This window comes from Acomys russatus, chromosome 12, assembly GCF_903995435.1.
Source record: "Acomys russatus chromosome 12, mAcoRus1.1, whole genome shotgun sequence".
Lineage (NCBI taxonomy): Eukaryota > Metazoa > Chordata > Mammalia > Rodentia > Muridae > Acomys > Acomys russatus.
In genome coordinates, this window is record NC_067148.1 from 34,609,617 (window position 1) to 34,632,731 (window position 23,115).

The window sequence follows — 23,115 nt, forward strand, 5'->3', positions numbered from 1 at the left end:
CAAGGTCGCAGCATGGCCTGAGCTCATCCCACAGGCGGGTCTACCATTTGCAATCCTCCTGCCTCAGTGTTCTGAGCAGCTGGCAGTATAGGTATGCATCACCATTGTTTATCAAAAGGATAGAATTTAGACTGGTAACAGGAAGGAAAAGAGCATTCCTGTGAGAAGAAACAGCCAGAGTGAGACTCAGAGGCTGAGTGAAGATGAGCTATATGCTGGACTCATGACAGTTAGCTGAAGGTGTGCACAGATGTCAGGTGGTGGGAGTGCTAACCATCAGAGAGAGTTTGATCTTCAGGTACCTACAGAGGAGGATGATGAAAGGTTAACACCTTGCATGTGATAGCTTTGGTGAAATAAGTTAATAAATAAAGGGTGTATTAGAAAGTCTCGTCAGACATTATTAAATTGCATATTTGTTTAAGCCAGAAAGGCTTTGAGGATACAAAATCAAATAAGGAAGTCAATTCTACAGTCAGGTTATGAGACGTAGAGTATATAAATGGTTAAAGGAAATAAAGAACACACATGAGCAACATAGTGAAGAGCACATGACACTTTAAGAAATCACAACAGAAGATCTGAGCAGAGCAAACCGACCTTTACAGTCTGCTGTGCTTATGGTGCCATCACTTAAAGACACTCCATTATGTTATATTACCACTAAGGAAAAAAACACGTAAATTAAGACTCGACTTCTTATCAATGAGAGTCTTAAATGCCATATCAGTTAGAAGAGATGTTTTAGGCTCATCTAGGCATAATTTGGATTACACAATCATTTTGTGTATATGTGGAAGGAGAGGATAAGAGAAATATACTAGTGAGATGAGCTTAGGATTTCATTTTAGAATATTCAACTTAGAAGTGATATTTGAGGTTTTCCAAGGAATACTTGCCCCTTTATAGGGATATTAGTTCACCAAAGCACCACTCTTTCGTTGTTTCTTAAGACTGTCCACACTTCCTCAGACATTTTTCTCTGTCACTGATCCTGATGCTGCAAATTTTGATGCCTGCCACACATGACCATACTCACGCTACACAAGAGTGATTGCCGTGCCAAGACTGCCAAGAAGCAGGGAGACTGTGGACAACCAATGACCATCAAGTTCACTCCATTACAAAGACGCTCTTAAATGTAAACCCCAGTGTAAGCAATTTCCCAGAGAATGACAGATATGTCACTAAACTGAAGACCCCAGCTTGGAGGGTAGCGTGGAAGATAATGCTATCCCTGAGAAGGAAATGTCAGTTAGAAAGAGAGCCCAATTTTAATGGAAGGCATCAAGTTTTACTTTGTACGGGTCAAACAGGAAGTGGAGGGAGATCAAACAACATTTTATTTGATGTGAGATGAATGGCAGATAGTACTTCTGGTTACATGCTGGCCATCAAGATAAAGCTCCATTTACTACAGACTCACTGTTGACATAAAATACTCCTCTATTGCTTTGTTTCAGCACCTCTCTACTATTGGAAGATGCTTAAAATGAATCTTTACACTTGACTGACAGAAGATCTCAAGTGAGCAAATCTGCATGTTTATGATGGAGGAGAGGGCTTTGAGCGCCATGGTATCCCTCCCTCCACTCTTCTCCTGATTATAACAAACTAACCTCTCCTTGCTGTCTTGTGTCTTGATTTGGTGATTCAGAGGTCTGACTCTGACTGTTGATGGGAGAGCTTCTCTTGGCTACAAAGATGATAGAAGAAAATCTATCACAAATTTTATAAGATTGTAAGTTCATTTTATCTCCTAGGTTCACACCAGTTTCAACCTTCATATAACATTATCTGTCACCTTGAAAGAAAACATTGAATCTTGCGTGATATGACTACAATCTCATAACCAGTAAAAGCAAGCATCTCTCAGTTTGCATTGTATATATTTATCTCTTTATTCTGATTAATAAGGTTGTGGTTTAGGAGTTGGTAGTAGTAATAATAATAATAATAATAATAATAATAATAATAATAATAATAATAATAATACAGGTATGGGACAGTCAACCCTTACTGTATACCATGTCCTGTCCTAAGTATTTGACATATGTTAATTAATTTTACCACTTTGGTCATCCTATTCTACTGCTGCTTCATTATACTGATTTACAGATGAGAACTCAGGCAATGGGAAATTTAACTTGACGTTCACAGGAAGGTTCCGAGCCGGTTGTGGCTCCAGCTTCTGTGTTTCTGTCATCAGGTTAGACGAGTCGTGTGGTAGGACTCAGTAGACTACATCATTACTTTTGGCTAAGAAACAGTGGGCAGCTGGCAGCAAGGTCTGCCTTGACTGGGTCCTGAAAACCCAAGTTATTGCCAAGGACTCCTTGTGAAATTGCTCTTTCTAGCCATATTGTCTAGGTCATGTGTGAATTCTCTTCAGATACCGGGCACCATTTCAAGTCCCAGAGATCAAGCAAGGGACCAACAATGAGTGTCTTCCAGAGGCCAAAGGAGAGTGAAGTGGAAAATGCACGCAGGGGCTTTCACAAAGATTCCCTAAGTTTCTTTTTTAAAAAAATGTGTTAAGTGACCGTCTATGAATTAATCAAAACGAAAGAGATGGGTATAGGGCTGTAAACTGGTGGCAGAGAACTTGGTGAGCGTGTAAGAGGCTCTAGCTAGGGCCATGCTTCAGCGGTCAGACTTCTAGCTGTGAAGAGCTACTCCACTCATATAGAAAAACAATAGCAAGACTTTAAAGAACTAAAAATCAAATTTCTTTAGTCCATATATTATGAAGGTATGAAACCTCAGTAACAATTTGGTATTCTCATACGTATTTTGCCCTCAGCCTTATTTCCTATTACTTCTAGTTTTTAAAAAGTAATCTTACATCCATGCTAGATTCTGTCTTCAGTTGTTTGAATCCAAATTAATTTGTTTCATCCCAACATAGGATATGAAGCAGATGCACAGTTATAGTGCCATTACTTATTTAATACCTTGATATTTAAAGCTGCAATATTACTCTTTAATCTTTCAAAAGTTAATGATATATATATATATATATAGTGAGATTCATGTACTTTTTATTATGTGAAAAAGTCAATTTCCTTTAAATGACTCCATTTGTCACAGTGAGAATCTTTTCAAACACGTGACTAATAAGGAACTCGATGGTTACAATGATTGCTAAATACTTCAGGTACATGTAAAGTTGTGTTGTGTTATAGGGGAAAAAATAGAAGAATGTTTTTACAGTTTCTTTCCACTTATAGAGCCCCTTTATGTACCTAACTCCCTACTATCTGCCTTCAAAAATGTACTAAGGAAACCATCTTCACAGATGTGAATATATATCATTAAAGAATACATGTTTTTATAGATTTTCTATGTAATTTATTTTTGACTTTTATTATTGATCCTGAAAGTAGGACTAAGAACAGACAAATGGAATGTATTAAACATTTACTCCTAGATGAGTACCTTATGCCCTTCTTCACTTATATTTATTAAGAAACCAGGTAAGGTAACATAGCATCTCTATTTTACATTAACAGAAATCAATATTGTGGAATTAAGTTGCATCATATCAAGAGATGTACTTAGAGTGAAGTTTGAACATATTTTACGCTTATAAATTTATCATGCTGGGATCTTTCTACAATTCAATTTGACCATAGGACTAACTCACTACAAAATCCAATTCCTCAAGTAAAATGCTTTCATAGCAATAAACACTATGAAGAAATCTCTAAGCACCCTCTACTTCATCTATCATAACCATGGATCAATAATAATTATAGTAATAGTGCTGACAGGCATTCTTCTAGCTGATACATGCATGCATGCATACATACACACACACACACACACATATATGTAATTTATTCTTCACACTAATTCTATGAGTACTTTAATACTCTAAATCTCATTTTCCAGATGAGGAATCCAAAAGAGAAGATAGTTGGAGTCACGAACCTGTAATGATGCTTCTGATGGGTTTTACCAGGGCAGTAAAGCCAGAGACTTCCGGTTGTCTATGCTCCCACATAGGCTGCCATATAACCAGTCCACTGGCCAGTCGGAAGGTGAGGTCAGATTCCTGGGGACAGTGAAGATCTGCATTCAGTAATTGCTTTGTAGCAGGGAACTAATCATCTTCCACAGACATTTCCAGAGAGACTTGCTTGGCCAAACACTCAGATGAATGTTCCTAAGCAAACCAGTGATCTTGTTAATACTACAACCAGGGTGGAAATTACAGTGACTCTCTTTATGGAAAATGAAAGATTAATCAAACGTAGCTTTGGGAAAAGCACGGAACACAAACCATTGTTTTGTTTGCAGTGAGGGAGATCTGTTCATTTCCATAGCCTTAAAGAGCTCTCTTCACATTTTGGTTACAGCGTCATTCCTCTTAATTATGTAATTGTCCTTATTCTTTCCCTCAGAAGGCGATATCCTCAGAGCCTAGCTACTCTGACAGCCTAGTCTCCACTGTTTCTCTCTTTCTTGTTTTTCATAGAATTGGGCAAATATATTTTGATTGTTCATAGTGAACGATATCATAATGATCTCTCAACATTAACAATAACCCTTAATTCTTCAAGGCCAGGACTAGTTGAAGAATTCCCAGCATTTCCACAGCACTTAACACAGATGGGGCACTGTATGCAGAAAGATATGCAATAAATATTTGTTAAATCTGGTGTGTTTTACAACCCATTCCCCTACGGCTTACTTGTAATTGAAAGCTTCTTCCTGAAACACATCCTATGCTTCATTGTTGCATCACATTGAGAGGCTTAAGTATTGGAAAATGCGACCTTATATTGTTGAGGTTTGAACATGTCGTAGGATTGCATCGTAGGCATTGCTCATAACAAGTGACTATAGAAGCAGGGAATATGAAGAAGATGCATTAGGGAATACATCTGAGACCCAGGAATTCACGTAGGACAATGTCTTGCAACCCTAATGTGTGTTATTGCAGCAATTCTGGGAAGTTTTAAAGCACAGAGGAGGCTTGGGTCTCCTCTCACTGACCCTGTGATATTTTCTAACACTCCCCAAGAACCCTCTTATGCAGCCATAGTTAAAAACCACTGAGCTAGGAGATAGCAGCTCAGAGGGACTGGAAAGATAGAAGAAAAGTGACTCAGCAAATAGCAAATCAAGTTTACTGAATAGTAAGAAGCCTTCAGTTAAAGGATGTTGACAAACTTCCCAGACAAAGGGCTGGAGAAATGTCTTAGTGGTTAAAAGCACTTGCTGCTCTTCCAGAGGCCTGGGATTCAGTTTCCAGCACCCTTATTGGGCATCTCACAACCAGACTGAAAACCTAGTTCCAGGGGATGTGACATTTTCTCTTGGTTTCCAAGGGCACTAACACCTATACAGTGTACATACACATGCTCAGGTGCACACACATAAAATAAACAAATCCCTTTTAAAATCCCCTGATAAGTTCATATTGTTAGAGGCTTGGTGTCCCTATTTCATTTCTGTTGTGTTACATAACAGGAAACATGACCATAATCAATTTAGAGGAAAAGGTTACTTGATTTACAAATCCAGGTTGCAGTCTGTTATTGAGGGTCATTAAAGGAAGTGAAGTAGCCACTCACATCCCATCCACAGTCAAGAGCAGAGAGGATAAACACAGCATCCCTGGCTTGCTTGCTTTCTCCTGTTTTACATAGCTCCGGATGGCCTCTCTGCAGAATAGTGTTGCCCATGATAGACATTGAACCATCAAAACAATTCCCCAAAAGAGGCACCCATAAGCCAACTTGATCCAGACCATTCCCCGGTTGAGACTTTGTTCCTTAGGTGCCTTTAGGTTGTAGAAAGTTGACATTTAGAACTAACCAGCACATGGACTCTGGCCCCCAAACATTGATCAGTTCTCCCTGGCAGGGCAGCCTTGCCAGGCCACAGAGGAAGAGGATACAGGCAGTTCAGATGAGACTTGGTAGACTGAGGTCAGATATTAGGGGAGGAGGGCTCCCCTTTCTGAGGACTAGGGGAGGGAGGGAGAAGCATGTGGGAGGGATGGTGGGATTAGGAGGTGATGAGGGAGGGGGCTACAATCAGGATGTAAAGTGAACAAATTAAAAATAAAAAAATAGGGACTGACTCTGACATGAACTCTGGTGCCTCTTATTTGACCACTTCCCCTTGGTGGGGAGACCTGGTGGCACTCAGAGGAAGGGGAAGCAGGCTACAAAGATGAGACCTGATAGGCTGGTCCCCTTCTGTCACAGACCTAGGGGGAGAGGAATAGGGTGAAAAAGCTGGAGAGGGGAATGGGAAGATACAAGTGAGGGGATAAACAACTGAGATGTAATCTGAATAAATTACTTAAAAAAAAAAAAAATAGTTGCGCCAGACAATAGCAACCCAATTCAATCACTGTTTTCAAACGTCTGCTTTAGCTATGGCTTCTGTCTATGTTAGTGGGTTACTTTCAACATATTCTTAAGTTGTCAGAATGTATGGTCCCTGCTACCCTAATTTCCCTGTCTGTGGTGCTCCCAAGTATGCACACACAATCAGAAATTTGATACCAGGAGAACACTTTTTTTAAAAATTTTTTATTATTAATTTATTCTTGTTACATCTCAATGGTTATCCCATCCCTTGTGTCCTCCCATTTTTCTCTTCCTCCCCTTTTCCCCTTATTCCTCTCCCCTATGACTGTTTCTGAGGGGGATTACCTCCCCCTGTATATGCTCATAGGGTATCAAGTCTCTTCTCGGTAACCTGCTGTCCTTCCTGTGAGTGCCACCAGGTCTCCCCCTCTAGGGGATATGGTCAAATGTGAGGCACCAGAGTACGTGAGATAGTCATATCCCATTCTCCACTCAAGTGTGGAGACTGTTCAGGAGAACACTTTTTAAAAATTAATTAAAAACCACAGAGAAGGAAGATTTAGAGGTTTCCAAGGGGGAAAAGCAGGTGTAAACATGGATAGAATCTGCCTCTCCACTTTTGGGGCATTTTTCTCTATTCCACTGAGATCTTTTTCCTATGATATTATTAAGCAATTGTATTAACTGGTCACTTAGGGAGTTTTCACTGAGCAACTAGCAATTTAAAAAACATAGACTTTACATGTGGATTTTGTTCAAATCCTTTTGGAACCTTGCATTTTGCTTTATCTCCCCGTATTTCTCCAAGACTTTAAGTAATGCCTATATACAGTAGACATCCAAGAAATATTCCTTCAAAAATAAGTGTCAATAAGAGACTTCATAGTTTAACAAATGTATTTTATTTTCACTGGTTAAATTTAATATAAAATTCATGATATATTTGACATAATATTTAGACTCATGATTTTAGGTGGATTGCTTGAGTGAATTATAAATTAAAGGAATAAAATATAGGCAGTGACTATGTCTTAAAAGTGAGTAATGTTAATTTGTCCATTAATTCATTCAATAAATATTATCTTCTAACCACAGATGTTGTGTTAGTTTCTGTTGGAGATTGGTCTGATGTATTCTGATGCTAATTTCTGGCTTGTAAGATCTTTACTGCCCTTAACCTTGCCTCTCTGAATGGCTGAATAAATATACCTGGACAAGGCAGAAGGAAGGGGCAGGCGGAGAGAAGGTTCCATGGGCTTTGGGAGAGAGAATCTTGGGGAAAAGGAGAGGTGGGATGGAGGAAGAAGGAGGAGGAGAACTGTCCTAGGATAAGAATAGAGTCTCGTGGGCCCAGAGGAGGAACTCTGAAGTTCCTCATGGAAGGAGATGGAGAACATTAGGAAATATTTTGGGATTATGGATGGGAGGTAGCGCAAATAGAAATTATTAGAAGCAGACGGCGTACAATGGAGACTGGGAGTTATTGGAGGATAGGTTAGGAGGTAACATCTGCCTTGCCCCAGGTAATGGCTTATTCTAAAACACATCAGGTATCTGTGTTCTCATTGATTGCTAGCGGGTTAGAAAATGTTGCCATAATAATAATTAGCCTAGTAATAAGCATCTATTAGGTCATACTTACAAATTAACCTCAACAAGTTTTCACGGATGCAACTATCATTTTTACCTTCAAACTATTTACAAATTAGTAAGAGATGGCAATAAACAGACTAATTGAAACAATGAACATGTCTCTACAATATTACTGAAATAGGAAAGAGTGAGAGTAGGTTTTTGAATAAAATCCTAAAAGATTTGGATGAGCAGGTGTTTTCTAGGCAGAGGAGTAGACTATGAAGTGTTCTAGGCAGACAGACCTGTACAGAAAAGCCTTAAAAACCACAGCCAAACATCTAGCTCATGGAGATAGGAAGCCTTTGGCCTTGACCTGGGTTGGAGTTTGAAGAACAGAGGGCAGGATTGTACTGGTAAGTGGCAGAAAGAGGCAGGAAGGATATGGGAGGTAGATAGACCCCAACACAGTCCTATAACCACCATGTAAACGTCAAATCTAGGGTTCTGGTCTCAGTCCAGACCAAGTCCCCACCACCAAAAAAACTGAAAACACTTGGTGACCTATGGAGTTATTTGTGGATGTAATAACTCTGGGAGAAGAGGATGTGATTGACACTTAGCAGGTATATTCGTGGTGCAGTGTCCAGCAACAGGATTATTGTGCCCCAAATGCCAACAGTGTCAAAGCCAAGAGATAGTAATTTATAAATCTTATATCCCTAGTGACTTAGAAAACAATCACTCTGAGAGAGAGAGAGAGAGAGAGAGAGAGAGAGAGAGAGAGAGAGAGAGAGAGAGAGAGAGAGAGAGAGCCCTTGCAGGCATATTTACTGACTCAACAATTATATTTTTATAATATCTAGAACAAAACAGCAATGAAAATGATGCTACAAAATTTATTCTAGCAATATAGCTAATAATAGTTATTTACAATTTTCTGTCATTGCACAGTGTCCTTCTATATTGACTCCTTGGTAAGTGCTCCAGGCCACTGCTAAAATTTGGAGGGCTTCCAGAGAGCAATTTAATCCTTTCATATATGCTTAAGTGCATTTAGCATCTCTCTCCCATTAATACAGAATGCTGGTAGCAATAAAATACTAACACTCAAACAACAAAGCTTTGTTGATGTCCTTCTATGTTTTAGGTTGAGTACTATGACTTTTTTACTCCTCCAAATGCTCTCAAATTTGTCATAGACTTAAAAATAAATTACTCAGTGTGATACAGTAACCATTGCCAGGCACTGAACTCAAAATGTAGTGTCATTTGTTTTTAAGTCTTGAAGTCTCCACTATGTCTTCCAAATAAATTGCAGCCATTGTAGACACCCATTTCTACAAATCAGATGTTATTTGTTGACACATGGACATCTCTATGGGCTGTTTTTTGAGAACTATTTCCCTTGTCCTCTTCATGTTTAATGACCATGTATCCACATACAATGGCTCCTGGTAACATCCTGGGTCTTATCAGTGAGTCAGTCAAAAAAACACTTAATGAGAGCCATGCACTCATCTGGACACTAGAAATATGATTGTGACTTAGGAAAAGAGCATCCCAGCATCTCTTCACTTAGAATCTCTGTTCAAGTATGAGTAATGGACATTAAAGATGCTCTGAAACACCTGTGATAACTCCTGGCAGTGACAGTTGCTAAGGCAAAACACAGGGTGAAATACTTATGGTGCAAAGTAGTGAAAGAACCTTATGTGTTGACATCTGACAGTGACAAGATTACAACTGGAGGGAGACAGATAATCACATGAGAATGTGAAGATAGAGGACAGGAGTAAATGTTGCAGGGAAAAATTAGTTCAGAGACCTGATCATAAGAATAAGGTTATAAATGTATGTTCAGTAATGCTGAAGGAAATGAATAAGCTGAAGAGGGGAGCAGAGGTCAGGGCCTACAGGTCCCGTAAGCAAGATGGATATGACCAATCTCAATTGAAGAAATACTTTTCATTCAGTGACTTTTATTTTAAAAAAATTTTTTAGCATTATAAAGTTAAATCTTTTAAAAACAATTCAATTGAACATTAAAAATTAATGTGTTTAACAAACAATGCTTTTTTTGTCATCTCCTTCCTAGTAATTAATAGTCCACCCACCTTCATATACTCATGGCTAAATGGTAGTTATTCATTATAGTTACAATACTGAGGAGCACCTAAGCACATGAATAGTTTTTTATCTCTTGTCTTGTTTCCGAAATGGAATATGATATGTATGTCCTCACATCTATTTTACAGCATTTGGGGTATCTATGATTTTATGAAAATGAGATATGAGGCAAAATGATATAACCAGGCTCATACATCTAGAAAATACCATACTAGCTATAATATGGAACCCTGTGAGTTCTATTTTATTCCTTGAAAATGCTTTCAAATACAATTCCAAGTGTTTTATACCACCATCAAAAGGCCTTAGCACATAACATTGGAAACTTCTGCCTCAGATCCTGTATTATAAATACAGGTCGTTTCAAAAGGCTATGGACATAGAGAGAGGCTCATGACTGTCCACATAGAGAAGGCTCAAGAAACAGCACCGTGGGAATGATGGGATTGCAGTTGCATTTGAGAGGACCACGAGAGGAAGAGAGGGCAGAAAAGCATGCAGAGCAAACACCAAGAGCACTTCCACAGAATGGCTCTTGTCACTCCCGGAGCTGGACCCTGAGGTGGCCTGTAGAGACTAACAGCTGAGAAACCAAGACAAGACTCTAAGCTGTAAATCATACTTGGATGTGCATAACACATTTAATTTTGGAAGCACCGTTGTCTGATACACGTAAACACACTGAAGGGTTTTGAGTAGATAAAGGGTGTAAGGAGGCTTGTGGTTTCTTAAAGTAACAGCCAGTGTTTCAGGTTTCCAGGCTGATTCAACATCATCCAAAGACACAAGCAAAGAGATATGGAAGCATCCTCTGATGTTCATCTCACTCATTTCTATCCCACCCCATCTAACATTAGCCTACTGCTTACCTTTATCCTGTGCACCAGAGGAGCAAACAGAAACACAAAGAGCTCCACGGTAGCCATGGAGTTCTGGAAGATCTTCCTTCTGTTGGTCTCTTCCTCATCATTGGAGGTACTTCGGCAAGGCTGACCGGGAGAGCCCTGGTTTTCAATCTGGTGGATGAAAGCGCTGCTGCTGCCACCCCAGCTGGAGCCTCGGTCGGTACCCCCAAACTGATCACTGTTGCAGTCCTGTGGGGCCTCTAGAAGCATCCAGTGCAGGGTGTGAAGGAGTTTTGTCTCAGCAACACCCAGCTTATCCTGGTGGCCTACAGGGAGCAACCACACAGCCAGGTACAGGTAAATTATCTGGCCAGAATATTAAGGTACAGAGAAAAAAAGTTCTTCCTAGGAGACACGATCATTACTCCAAACTTCAAGCAACTAGTATTTATAAGGCTCATTTCCACTCGGGGCTTTTTCGCACTGCCCAAGATCTCTCCAGAACAGCATGCTATCGTATGTCATCAGTATGATTTTTAAGTGTTTTACCAAAGAGGTCTACCTTATCATGATGAAAAGTATAGACAGTGAAGATAAAAACTATTCTATTTTAGGCCTGACCTGAAAAGGGCCCTGTAATATCAAAGTAGAGACACAAACAAAGGGAGAGAATGGGATGAAAGCTGAATTCCCTAACATAGAAGAAATGGCTAGAAAATATTACTTAGTGATAAAAGCAACTTATCATCTATAAATAGGTATCATATGTCTGTCTGCCTATCTATCTATCTATCTAACTATAAATAATACAATGAAGCTGAGAAAATGGCCTTACAACAATGGTTCTCAACTGTGGTTTGTGACCCCCTTGGCAAACCTCTATATCCAAAAATATTTACATTACTATTCATAACAGTAGCAAAATGATAGCTATTAAAGTAGCAACAAAAATAATTTCATGGTCAGGGGTCACTACAACATGATAAAGTGTATTAGGAGACTAAGCCAAGTTCATGAACCATTTGCATTAGAAACTGGAAGGATAAATGGTAAACCACAGACTGGGTCAGAATATTTAGTGCACCTGACATTCCTGATGTTGTTTTAACATTTGAGCAGAGAGTATTTCACATGTGTAAAACTAAAAACAAGGAAGCCTGGTCCCTTTGGTAAAATGGCAATAGTGATGGTATTGATAGGAATTAAAGTCTATGATAATTATATGAGATAATGCATGCATAGTGCCCAGAATGGTAGTAACTACTTTACATGTGTTCTTGTACACGTCGCACATAAAGGAAAGTATAATCCAACAATGCTAGAACACCCACCTAGTTTGTTCCTGTTTGATAGCAGGGTGGCAGTGCAGTGGAGAACATGAGGGAGGGCGGCCTGCACCAGCTCCCACCTGGAGATACTCTGGATGGCTTCGGAGAGGGCTGGGGAGAGGCCATGCAGTTTGTTTTCTACCAATACTCGCTCGAAGGACTGCAGATTTCAATGTTTAGGAAGCATACAAAATAAAGAATTGGAGACTATTAAAATTAATGCTAAAACACTACATATTACAAAAGATAATCACAGAGCTCAAAATTTTTAGGGGGCACTCCCTTTTTTGCCAGGTGCACACTGACCCACAGTGAATCAACTATAGGTCATTGTTAACTGCCAGTTTGTAGGCTTTAGAGCTGTATGGTATATAGTCTGCGTTCTGAAATCATCTGTATTTTTATTTCTGTTAAAGCATGCTTCTTCAGGTATTATATAACTGTTGCACTCATAGCGTTTTGCCTATTTGTATTTGGCAACCTTGAAAAAAACATCTTTCCAATCTTCATGAGTCTAAAATTCTGAACGTAAATCAATATCTGTCATATCTCATCTCTATTAAGCTAAAAATATCTATCTAGACGTAAAAATATCTTAACCCCTAAGCAACTAAGCTTAATTGTAAAACTAAACTATCTGGTCTGTAGTTTGTTATACAAATGTGTAATAATATAAATATATATGTGAAAAATAATAAATTGAACAGCATGTCCTAAAATAAATAAATAAATAAATAAATAAATAAATTGTTTTAAATGTCAAAAAATAGGCTTCTTCACAGGCTACTAAGATGAGACTTGATAGCCTATGACCATATAGTGGGGGAGGACTGTGTCTGGTACACGGCAAATACTCACTGATATTTGTTAATTGAATTAACTTGTGGAGTTAATATGATTCAGTCCTTCCTCGGGTTATATTATGACACACAGAGAATATGAAAATAATCATTAAATGGTGAGAAAACCACATACCACACAAGATGCTTCATATTGCTTCCCCAGTTTAGGCCTCAAAAATGCACTGAAAAAAAAATAGTAAAGGCTTTTGTTATAAACATGAGCAAAACTATTTCTTAAAGCACGTTTGTGACATATTCTTCACCGAATAGGGTATGGCTCCACGCAACTCAGATTTCACGCTTCCTTATAGCTTGTTAATGAGCTGGTGTTGGACAGATGACGACATTTGCCTTTACACATTAATTACACACATGAAAAAGACGTGGCCTTTTACAATTGTCCATGCCACTCTTACTTTGTAGACTTTTACCTAACCGGGTTCTAAATCGTCAATGGTCAGGAGTGGCTCGTTCCTCATGAATGCAGTTATCTTAAAAAATGAGCACAGGTCTGGGTCATCATTCTCACCAGCTAGTTCCGTATGTACTCAATCTCTAGAATAACAGGAAGGCCCTTTACTGTTTATTGGCAGGGGTGTCAGGCCTGGCCAGGTGAAAGAAATCTATCAAATATCATTTTGCCCAGGGGATTTAGCCTTGAAGACGACGCCGACTGAATCCAAGCAAAAATGGTTAACAAGTGGGCACAGCAGATATGCCAAACAAGCCAGAAAACAACAGGTCACCAGGCAGGGATTACAGCAGGAGATGGAGGGGGAATTGGAGGCGAGAGCGGAACCAGTCCCAATTACCTTCCTGGCTCCCCGCCCCCTCTGCCCAAGGTCTCTGCCCTCCTACTCCCTCAATAATGTATATATGTATTCGAAAACTGCCAATCTGCTTGTTGTCAAACTTCAGTGAGAATTTTTTTTTAAATGCGTGCTTTTAAGTGGGTTGCAGAGGGCTCGCTTTCCACCCCAGAGACGTTGCTAACTGCAGGCTGCGGCGCGGCCTCAGTGGCTGGGTGGTTGCGGTGGCGACGACCCGGCGACCCCGAGCGCACCCTGCCCGGCGCCCCTCACCTGGTTTGCCGCCACAGGAAGGTCTGGATGGGCAGCGGGATGCCGCGGCCGCCGTCCTGCTCCTGGCCCTCGGAGCTCTTCCTCTTCACCATGATGGTGGCTCCCGGGAGTCCTACCGCAGAACCCAGCGCGGGTTCCTCGCCGGCCGCCGCCGCCGCCGCCTCCTCGTCGCGCTGCTCCCCCCAGCTCTCATCCCCTCCTTCCCCGAGGCAGAGGCGGCTCTCCTCGCCGCCGGCCCCCGGCTCTCGCCCCTTCCCCCAGCCCTCCCCGCGCGCGGAACATGGCTGATGGAGGAGGGGAGGGCCGGAGGAGCGGCGCGGCGCGGAGGGGGGCGCTCGGAGCAGCCGGCCGGCCCGCCGCCCCCGCGCCCTGCTTTCAGCACCTCCCACTGTGGACAGCGGCCCGCGCGGGGCGGCCCAGCCGCGGAGCAGAGCAGGGGGCCTGGGCTGCAGCTGCGGGGTGGCCGCGGGAGTCCACGCTCCGCATGGCACGGGCACGCCAGTCCCCCGCGCGGCCTCTTCGGCACCCAGGGTTCTGCTTGCTCCTCTCGGAGTGCACCCCAGGAGTGTCCCCTGTCCTGCTTCCCAACCTCTGAGTCCTAAGGACTGTCGACCTCTGGGGAGGAGGAGCTTTGGAGAGCCGCAGAGCAGTTGCTAACTCTGGCATCATTCGCACCTCTTGCAAAGAGGTCAGCAGTCCATCTCGGGTTTAGCAGGAGGAAATCACTAGAAAATGAAATCAGGGCAGGAGGCAGGCTGGGAAGTGAGAGGGAACTGAGAAGTTTTCCTATGTGAGAATTTGTTTTGTACTTGTAAACCAGGCTTGATTTACCAAAGCAGGGTGACACAAACTAACCAGTCGTGGGTTTCAGTTAGTTTCAGATCAACGTTGAATCACCCGAAACATGATTTATTGTAAGTCATTCAGTGCACTTTGGTGGTCTTGTTCACTCTGGTGATTGCTGCCATTTTACTTCTGTTTATCAAATGCCCACATAGTTTATAGCTGTGTTCCTTTAAAAAGTATTATCTAACACAGAGACAAGTGGAGTGAAGTGAGGTGACTCAGCCTGACTACAAAGCCAATGCTGTATATGTATCTGCCTGCAAACAACCAAAACAAAAGAAAACAAACAACAAAATGTAAGCTAACCCTTTTTGGACAGAGATATGAGTATAAACATGAAATGACAAACCAGATCTTCGGCCTTCATCTTACGAGACAGGACATGATACTGTCTGAGGACAGCACATATACCCCATATGAAGAAAACTCTTTGATACATAGTGATCTTTAAGACCCAGAAATAAACTTTTAATTTCCTTTCTTGAAGATATTGTCTAATAAGGATCTAAAATTTTTAGTAATTACTTTAGTATTGTCTTTCTGGGGAGTTCAACCTGCTGTTAAATTCTCAGCTCTCCCCCTGTCTCACTCTTCTGAGGGCTAGCATTATGGAAATGCATGCCCAGAAAAATATAGATCTTAAAACAGACAGAGATAGAGACTAGATAAAATGTATTCAATGAATATTTATTAAGTATATTTATACCCCAGGAAACTGTATCTATGTTGATCGTGTCAAAGGGAAGACAGCTGCACGCAGGGAAGAGTTTTATAGCAAACATGAGCACGGGTCCAGTTATGAGCCAAAGGACAAGGAAGAAAACAGACAGGTATCTGTTGCTGGACAGGAAATAAAAACATCCTTTGTGTGTAGTTGATGTGAATGAAGTGAGAAGAGGAACTAGAAAAGTATTCTCTGAGAACCTGAGTCAATGTCATGACACTAAAGTTATAAGATAGACATAGTAGGATTTGATGGCCAAGTGGGCACAAGGGAAAGAAACCAGCAGCCGAAAAGCACTTAAGGCTTGGACTCTAACCCGCCCACCATTTGCTAGATGCATACCCTATGAAAGTGAAAGGCTGTGGCAAGACATTAACAGTCTCTTGTCAATGATGCTGTCAGAAAACACCAACCAAATCTTCCAAGTTTTGAACAACTGAATAGATGGTGATTCCACTTAAAAAGAAAAATAGGCAAGGAGGAAGGATGCTTCTGATCAGATGGTGGCAGGCATTGGTGAGTTGTTCTAGGTTCTCCATTGGAAGTTCCAGTGATCACCACCAGGACAGAGCAGAGGAGGAAACATGGTAGAAAGACCATCCTGTGGTTAGTATTCTATAGAAAGTCACTGAAACATGATTGTAGATTAGATTTAGGCTAATATATAGGAACTGAAAGAGGGGCTTGGTTTAGCTTGGTAGGAGACATCAGCTTTAGTATATTGTCAGCAAGGAGGCTGTCAAAAGGAGATGACTTAGGCTAAGCTAGTGCCCGTTAACAAAATCAAATCAGAAGTAGCCATAAAAATTCCCATACTTTTCTGTCCACACGTACTTTCTCCTAGAAATTCAATGAAACTCTACTTTGGATGCTGCTATAAAGCGGTTTATACAAAACTTCTGCGTTTAACAATATTAATAGGCTGTATCTTAGAGAAGTTTCAAGCTAGTAGAAACACCTGAACAGATATTGGCAAGTTCCCATACACTCCTTTGCCCTCCACCCACAGTTTTTCCTATTATTAATGTTTTGCATTATTGTGATGTAATCTTTATTATTTATTTACTAATATTGGTAATTATTATTAATTACGCGCATAGTTGATAATAGTGCTGACTAAATAGCGCGGTTATATGTGTTTTGCACAATAATGCCACACACCCATCATTACAGTAGCATATAATGCAGTTTCATTGGCTCAGATTCCCCCACGCTCAGCCTATGCAGTTCTATTTTTTGCTTCATTCGACCCCTAGCAACCATAGATCTTTTTACCGCCTGAAGAGTTGTGCTGTTCCCAGAATATCACACAATATGTGTCTTTTTCAGACAGGCTGTTTCACATTTGTGTGCGTGCACACGCGCTCAAATTTTCTCAACTTTTAGTAGCTTGATAGCTCATTTCCTTGTATTAACAAACATGATCTCATCATAACCATGAAGGATTCAGGGTCTCTGCAGCAACCAAAACCAGCAGGGTGTTGAGCTAGGAGAGAGAAGAAGGCAACTCAATTCAGCACAACTCTGTAGGTAGAGTTGGTTCAAAGAGAGTTTGACCTCAAGTGGTTTATTTTAGGCATATTTAGGTGCATCAAAATTTGGGAAAAGTTTCCTGCTGTGAATGAACTCAATCCCATGTGCATGTGCATAAAAAGCTTAAGACATGACTACATCGAAACTCTTGTAAAGTGCAAGTGACGTCTTCTGTAAAGATAGTTTCTATAGAGGAAATGGGATCAAGATAAACATATTTATGTTAAGAGTCTATAGATTGACTCTATAGTGCAATAGGCTGACTGAGACAAACAAGATCCTGATGAGGGTCTGTGGGTGCAGGTGTGGCCTGGCCACATAGAGGTCATCAGACTATCAACCACATCCACTCCCAGCCTTCTGTGTGGAAAACAGGCTGTGCATCTCTCCCTTCTAAGACACAATCCTATGTGCTTCACATCCCTGGCTTCCCTAGTGCTTTTCTGCGAGCACAAGGAGCTAGTGCCTCCTACAGAGGGACATTCCAATCGCTTTCACTTTTTGACAACTGTGAAGTCTATGCAAGTTGTTTGCAGATATGAGTTCTCCACATGTTTGGTTCTAAGTTCTAAGAGCTAAGTTTTTGGATTCTATATTAAAACTGATTAATTGTGTAGGGAACCTTGTAGGTTGTGGTGGCATGTGCCCAGCATTCCATCACTCAGGATGTAGTGGTAGGGGGACTGCCACAAGCTCAAGACCAGCTTGTTCTACATAATAAGGTTACAGAGAACCACAGCGATATGATACACTAGTGAGACTGTGTCACCAAAGAAAGAGGATGGGGAAGTAAAGGAGAAAATTGTCTTTTAAAGTCACCACTGTACAGAAGGTATTTTAAAATGACATATTTATGGGCAAGAAAGTTATTGGATAAGGCAATGCTGAGTTTATATGAGGAAAAATAATTAGTAAATTCTGAAGGGGATAATATCTGGTGTAGCATTGGATTGTTCATCCTGGAAAGAGAACAATTCCCATGACTGGAAATGATAAAGTAGGAATAGCAGAAACACAGCTTCCGGGAAAAGATGAAAGATAACATATGAACATTCGGGCCTGATGACCTATGTCAGATATGAATTGACTGATAGTTTCTAACAGTGAGTTTGATGGTGAGGGTAGAGATATTTTCAAATGTGAGCTATATATCTAGGTTTGTATTAAGTGCAATAATGTAGTAAGATGAATAATCAACATTCGAAGAAAACTGAGCCACAGAAAGATAAGGTTACTACTCACTTGATAGTCTGAGGTGAATGGTGAAGTAAAAACTTTGCAGCCAGGCCTCAAAGTTCTGACGCAACTTTCGAGCATCGTAGAGTGTTTTGTAGTTGGGGTGTTTGAAGAAGCACTATGAGTCACACTCATGAATTCTGCTTAAGGACAAAAATGAATTACACTGTGGTAGAGTTTGAGGAAGAGTTAATGCCATTTTCCATTCCTGGGTGCCCTTGAGGTAGTGCATCAAGTGGAGGACAGGAGGAATCTATAACAAGCACTATCAATGTCAGTTTTCAAAACAACTTCTTACTGTGGAATCAGTATTACTATTATGGTTTGCTCTTGAGACACCCACTAAAACCATACCCCAACTCTTTTGCTCTTTGGGAAACAGCATGCTGTCTCCCCGTGTGTTGTCTATATGATATCCTGTCACACATGTCTTCTTAATTCAGGTGAGCAATGTTGGAAGAAAGTCAAGAACCAGTCTTCTGATCAATAGCAATCGCCATAGTATTTGGTTGAGCTCTGTATCTGTGAGTGTTATTAATATCTCACCGTGGGAGGTGCTATAGTTGTGGGAGTTGTCGTAGCTAATGTAGCACCCCAAAGGTGGTCTCAAGAGAGGGGTAGCCTTGGATCGAAAGAGTTGAGAGGTTACTGGCTTTCGGAGACATGTACGTGGAAATTGAAAGACATTTCAATATATATCAGTCCCTGAAGGCTGGTCTCTCTTTATAAAAGAAGAGAGTGTGTTTTGAAAGTAGCCAGATGCCAAGTTGCCAGATGTGTACAAAAATAAAATGTTCTTGGCAGATAAGCTGAGCACAGGAGAACCTTTGGCTGAGTTTTTAAGAGAAGATTGCTGCAGTAAGACCCAGTTTGGAATGCTTTAATGTAAGTGTCTGAGAGCTGATGAAAATAATTTAAAAGGCGTTCATAGTAATCCATCAAAAACAGTTTTGGAAATGAATCCCCCTCCCCCATTAACTTGATGGCAATGCCTTCAAAGTTGAATGTAAAGCATGGTGGCTTGTGTCATGTTCTTAAGAGTCAGAAGTGTGTGAGAATAGCCACACTGGTGTTGTAGCCCTGGAGGGCGAGGTTAAAACATCTGTTGCCAAGTAGGAGAAATAGATATACCTCGTATGTCTTGCATCCCCGATCCATCCTCAGTCTTGTGTCTCACCGCAGTCTGCCAGATCGCCATGATTTGCCTTTATTCTGTACATCTTTTCCTGTCCCTTCACTCTCTATGCACCGATTGCTTTAGGAAAAGGACAGTGCTGAACATCTGCCCTCAGCATCCTCAAATGCCTGGTTACCGCCCCAAACACAACCTCCTTATGTAAATTGCTTATTAATGTGCCTAAAATATTTCTTCTTATTCTGTGATCAAATTATTACCACATTTCTCTGTTTTGCGTTCTATAGAGTTCATCATTCTCTGAATATTATCACATTTTAAGCTTTAAACATAAAAATGAATCTACACAAGGCATCAAGTAATAAGTCTAATCAAAGGTACTGAACATATTTGTGAAAAATGAAATAAACTATCTAAAGGCTTAAAAAATAACTATGTTCCTGGGTAGAAAGACTCATTTTAATACATATGCTTATGATGTATTCACAAAACAAAGCATTTAGCATATAACATGCATGAGTATTACTCTACATATCAACATACAAAAGGTTCCTTAATGTTCAGTGAAATAAAAAATTTCAGAATTATTTCAGAATTATCCCAAAAATTATGATGTTACTTATTTTGAAACTTAAATGTGCAAAACAATGCCATGCATTTCATGTAGATAAGAACTGAGTGACAACATTTTCTTCCTTTCTCTTTTTTTCTTTTGTGTTTTTGAGACAGGGTTTCTCTGTGTAGCCTTGGCTGTCCTGGACTCACTTTGTAAATCAGGCTGGCCTCGAACTCAGAGATCTGCCTGCTTCTGCCTCTCTGAGTGCTGGGATTACAGTTGCAACCCACCACTCCCGGTGACATACATACATACATACACGCATACATACATACACACATACACACACATATATATATTCTTTAGTATTTTTTATTATTATTATTTATTTTTATACTACGTTTTGACCCAGCTTTTCAAAAACATGGCTTGAAACAATGGTTTGTTACTTCTTATTAGGGAATACAATTAAAGTGGGTTAGAGTGAGGCACAAATAGTGGAGGTGGAGACCAAGACACCATAGGATAGTAAGATATGCCAGGTAGCATCTGGCATAGAAACACAGCATCTTTGATAATGCAGAGTATCGCTTGATTTGAGCACTGTTTCCTGGGAACTCTCTTATCAAAAGACCCACCCCCAGAAGAGTGGCAGCAAAGAGACGGAGGACTGAGAAGGCTCAGTGTGTCTTGCATGGTTTTGGCTTCTCTGTACTCCCTAGACACACGCTCATGCTCTCAGAGTGTGGACTGCATCTCATCCTTCAGCACAGGGAGGCAAGTTCGAGATCATATCAAGTTATTATATGACAAGAAGTTTTCTTCATAGCATTTGTAGAGGCGACCGAAGCTGGCCCAAATGCTCATGAGGTCAAGAGCTAAATTTGAAAGCAGTTCAGGGATGATCGTCCTCTCTCTGCCTCGGACCAGGACTACCCGTGTCTCTCCTCGTGATTCTCACAAGCCAGGTCATGTTGAGATGGCCATGATGCATTTCTGGGAAAGAAAATCTGATGCTGATATATAATTCATTCATAAAGAAGAATAAGGCTAGGGACATCCTTTAAGTGAAACAGTCCAGATGACAAACATTTTGCTTCTATGTAGAAGCAAACACACAGGCGCATAGGCACATATGTATGTACATTATGACATCAAATAGGGGGACTATATGGAGAGACAAAAGTGAACACAGGGGCTCAAAAGGGTAATATGAGACTAAATAGTCACAAAGTACAATGCTATGGTTATGTGAAATTTATTATAATGAAGCCTATTTTTTTTTTTGCAAGCGAAAAATATTTGCAACGAATAAGAGGAGTATCAATTCTGTAAGGCTCCTGAGATGATGAAACACACTCGTGTGTTTTCTATTGTTGCATGACAAGTGAGTAGGCCAAACGTTAGCTACAAAAAATCAACGATTTTTACAGTGTTCATGATTGTGAGTCAGGAGTCTGGGAAGCCTCAGATGGACACTTCTCATTTAGAGTCCTTCGTGCCTTGACAGTAAGACGTGGTTGGGACTGCTGTTTGTGAATGGGATGCATGCCCAAGACCGCTCACATGGGTGATGGTGCATACTGAGTGACTGCTGGGGGCCTTGAACTCTCCATTAGAAGGAGCATATGCACACTTATGAGTGTATGCACACTTAGGAGCTTTCCTAAGTGTGGGTCTCTGGGTAGCCAGATATTTTACTGCTCACTTCACTTGGAGTGAGTATAGCAGGAGAAGCTGGTAGAAGCTATGAATTTTTTCCAACCTAGATTCAAAGGCCAAGTGACAACTTTTCTCTTTCTGCCTAATGGTTTTGTGCAACATGGCTTTAGATTTGAGAGGAAACAATACAGACCCCCCAACGTCCAAAAAGGAGAAGTGTCAACAATGGGCAGGTGTTAGAATTACCACAAAAATAGCTAAAGCACTTGTAACACTGTACAGTGAAATCACTAGTGTTATGTTTCTGCTCTGATGGCATAGCCTTGGGCCATTCCAATGAATTCTCCTATAGCTTAGCATTCGATGCCATTTTTTACTTAATATTATAATGCATAATGTTTCTTTGCTGAGTGACTGGGGAAAGTGGGTAAGCACTGAGCAGGTGACTGTCAGAGCCCATGTTATGTAACTTGCATACTTATGTGCAGAAGAGAACATGGCACCCACAGTGCATTTTGTTTCCTGTTCACGTCTCATGGGGCTCATTAGTCAACACATCCTTTCTGAACCACAGGCTTCTGGGACTCAGCAGTACAAACTGGGACCTGCGGAGCACAACGTGGCTGCTAACTCTGGACACCATGCAGAAGCCACTTAATTGGAATCGTCAAATATGAAATTTTAATGATTTCACTAGAAGATTCCCTAAAGACTACTGGCTTCTATCAGCTGTCTTACACTTCTGTATCAAGCGCAAAGATCTCTTTTCCTATACAGAGTTTCTAGAATGCAAGAGAAAGATGCATTTTGTAATCTAGATAGGATTAGTTTTTAAAGTCATACTCGAATTGTTGCGAGTATAACTAAATAAAAGAATAATTTTAGAACAAGTTTTCTTTCCTTTTAGCATACTTACAGTCACTGATAAGATGGTGCAGACTTTCCCACACCCCTCTGTCAATGTCCATTTTCCATTTTATGAAGATACTTGCTTCTTTGTCCTGCATGTGGGGCACCTGGCCCAATACCCTTTATCTATCATGACATTAGCCACTCCTTTAGTAATCTGATTATTTTATAAGAAATTGCAGATTTCGGCGATTAAGTTGTATGGCAATTTTTGGGGACTGGAAGACATACCTACTAAATTACTATTTGTTCATTTTACTTATTATTTTTAAAGATTTATTTTTTATTTGTGTGTAGGCCGCTCTCTCTCTCTGTGTGTGTGTGTGTGTGCATGTGTGTGTGTGTGTGTGCATGTGTGTGTGTGTGTGCATGTGTGTGTGTGCATG

General features: G+C 40.6%; 1 protein-coding gene across 1 annotated transcript in view; it reads right to left on the minus strand.

The window, feature by feature from the left end:
* The window catches only part of Unc80 (unc-80 homolog, NALCN channel complex subunit), a 181,328-nt gene extending 167,013 nt beyond the window's left edge, over nt 1–14,315 (minus strand). Inside the window, exons 1-6 of the mRNA XM_051154166.1 lie at nt 14,129–14,315; nt 13,180–13,228; nt 12,208–12,364; nt 10,901–11,202; nt 3,934–4,057; nt 1,620–1,696 (exon numbers count right to left, since the gene is read on the minus strand). Of these exons, the coding sequence (XP_051010123.1) occupies nt 1,620–1,696; nt 3,934–4,057; nt 10,901–11,202; nt 12,208–12,364; nt 13,180–13,228; nt 14,129–14,220 (801 nt within the window). The 5' untranslated portion in view covers nt 14,221–14,315. The remainder of the gene's footprint in view (nt 1–1,619; nt 1,697–3,933; nt 4,058–10,900; nt 11,203–12,207; nt 12,365–13,179; nt 13,229–14,128) is intronic.
* Nucleotides 14,316–23,115: the final 8,800 nt, after the last annotated feature.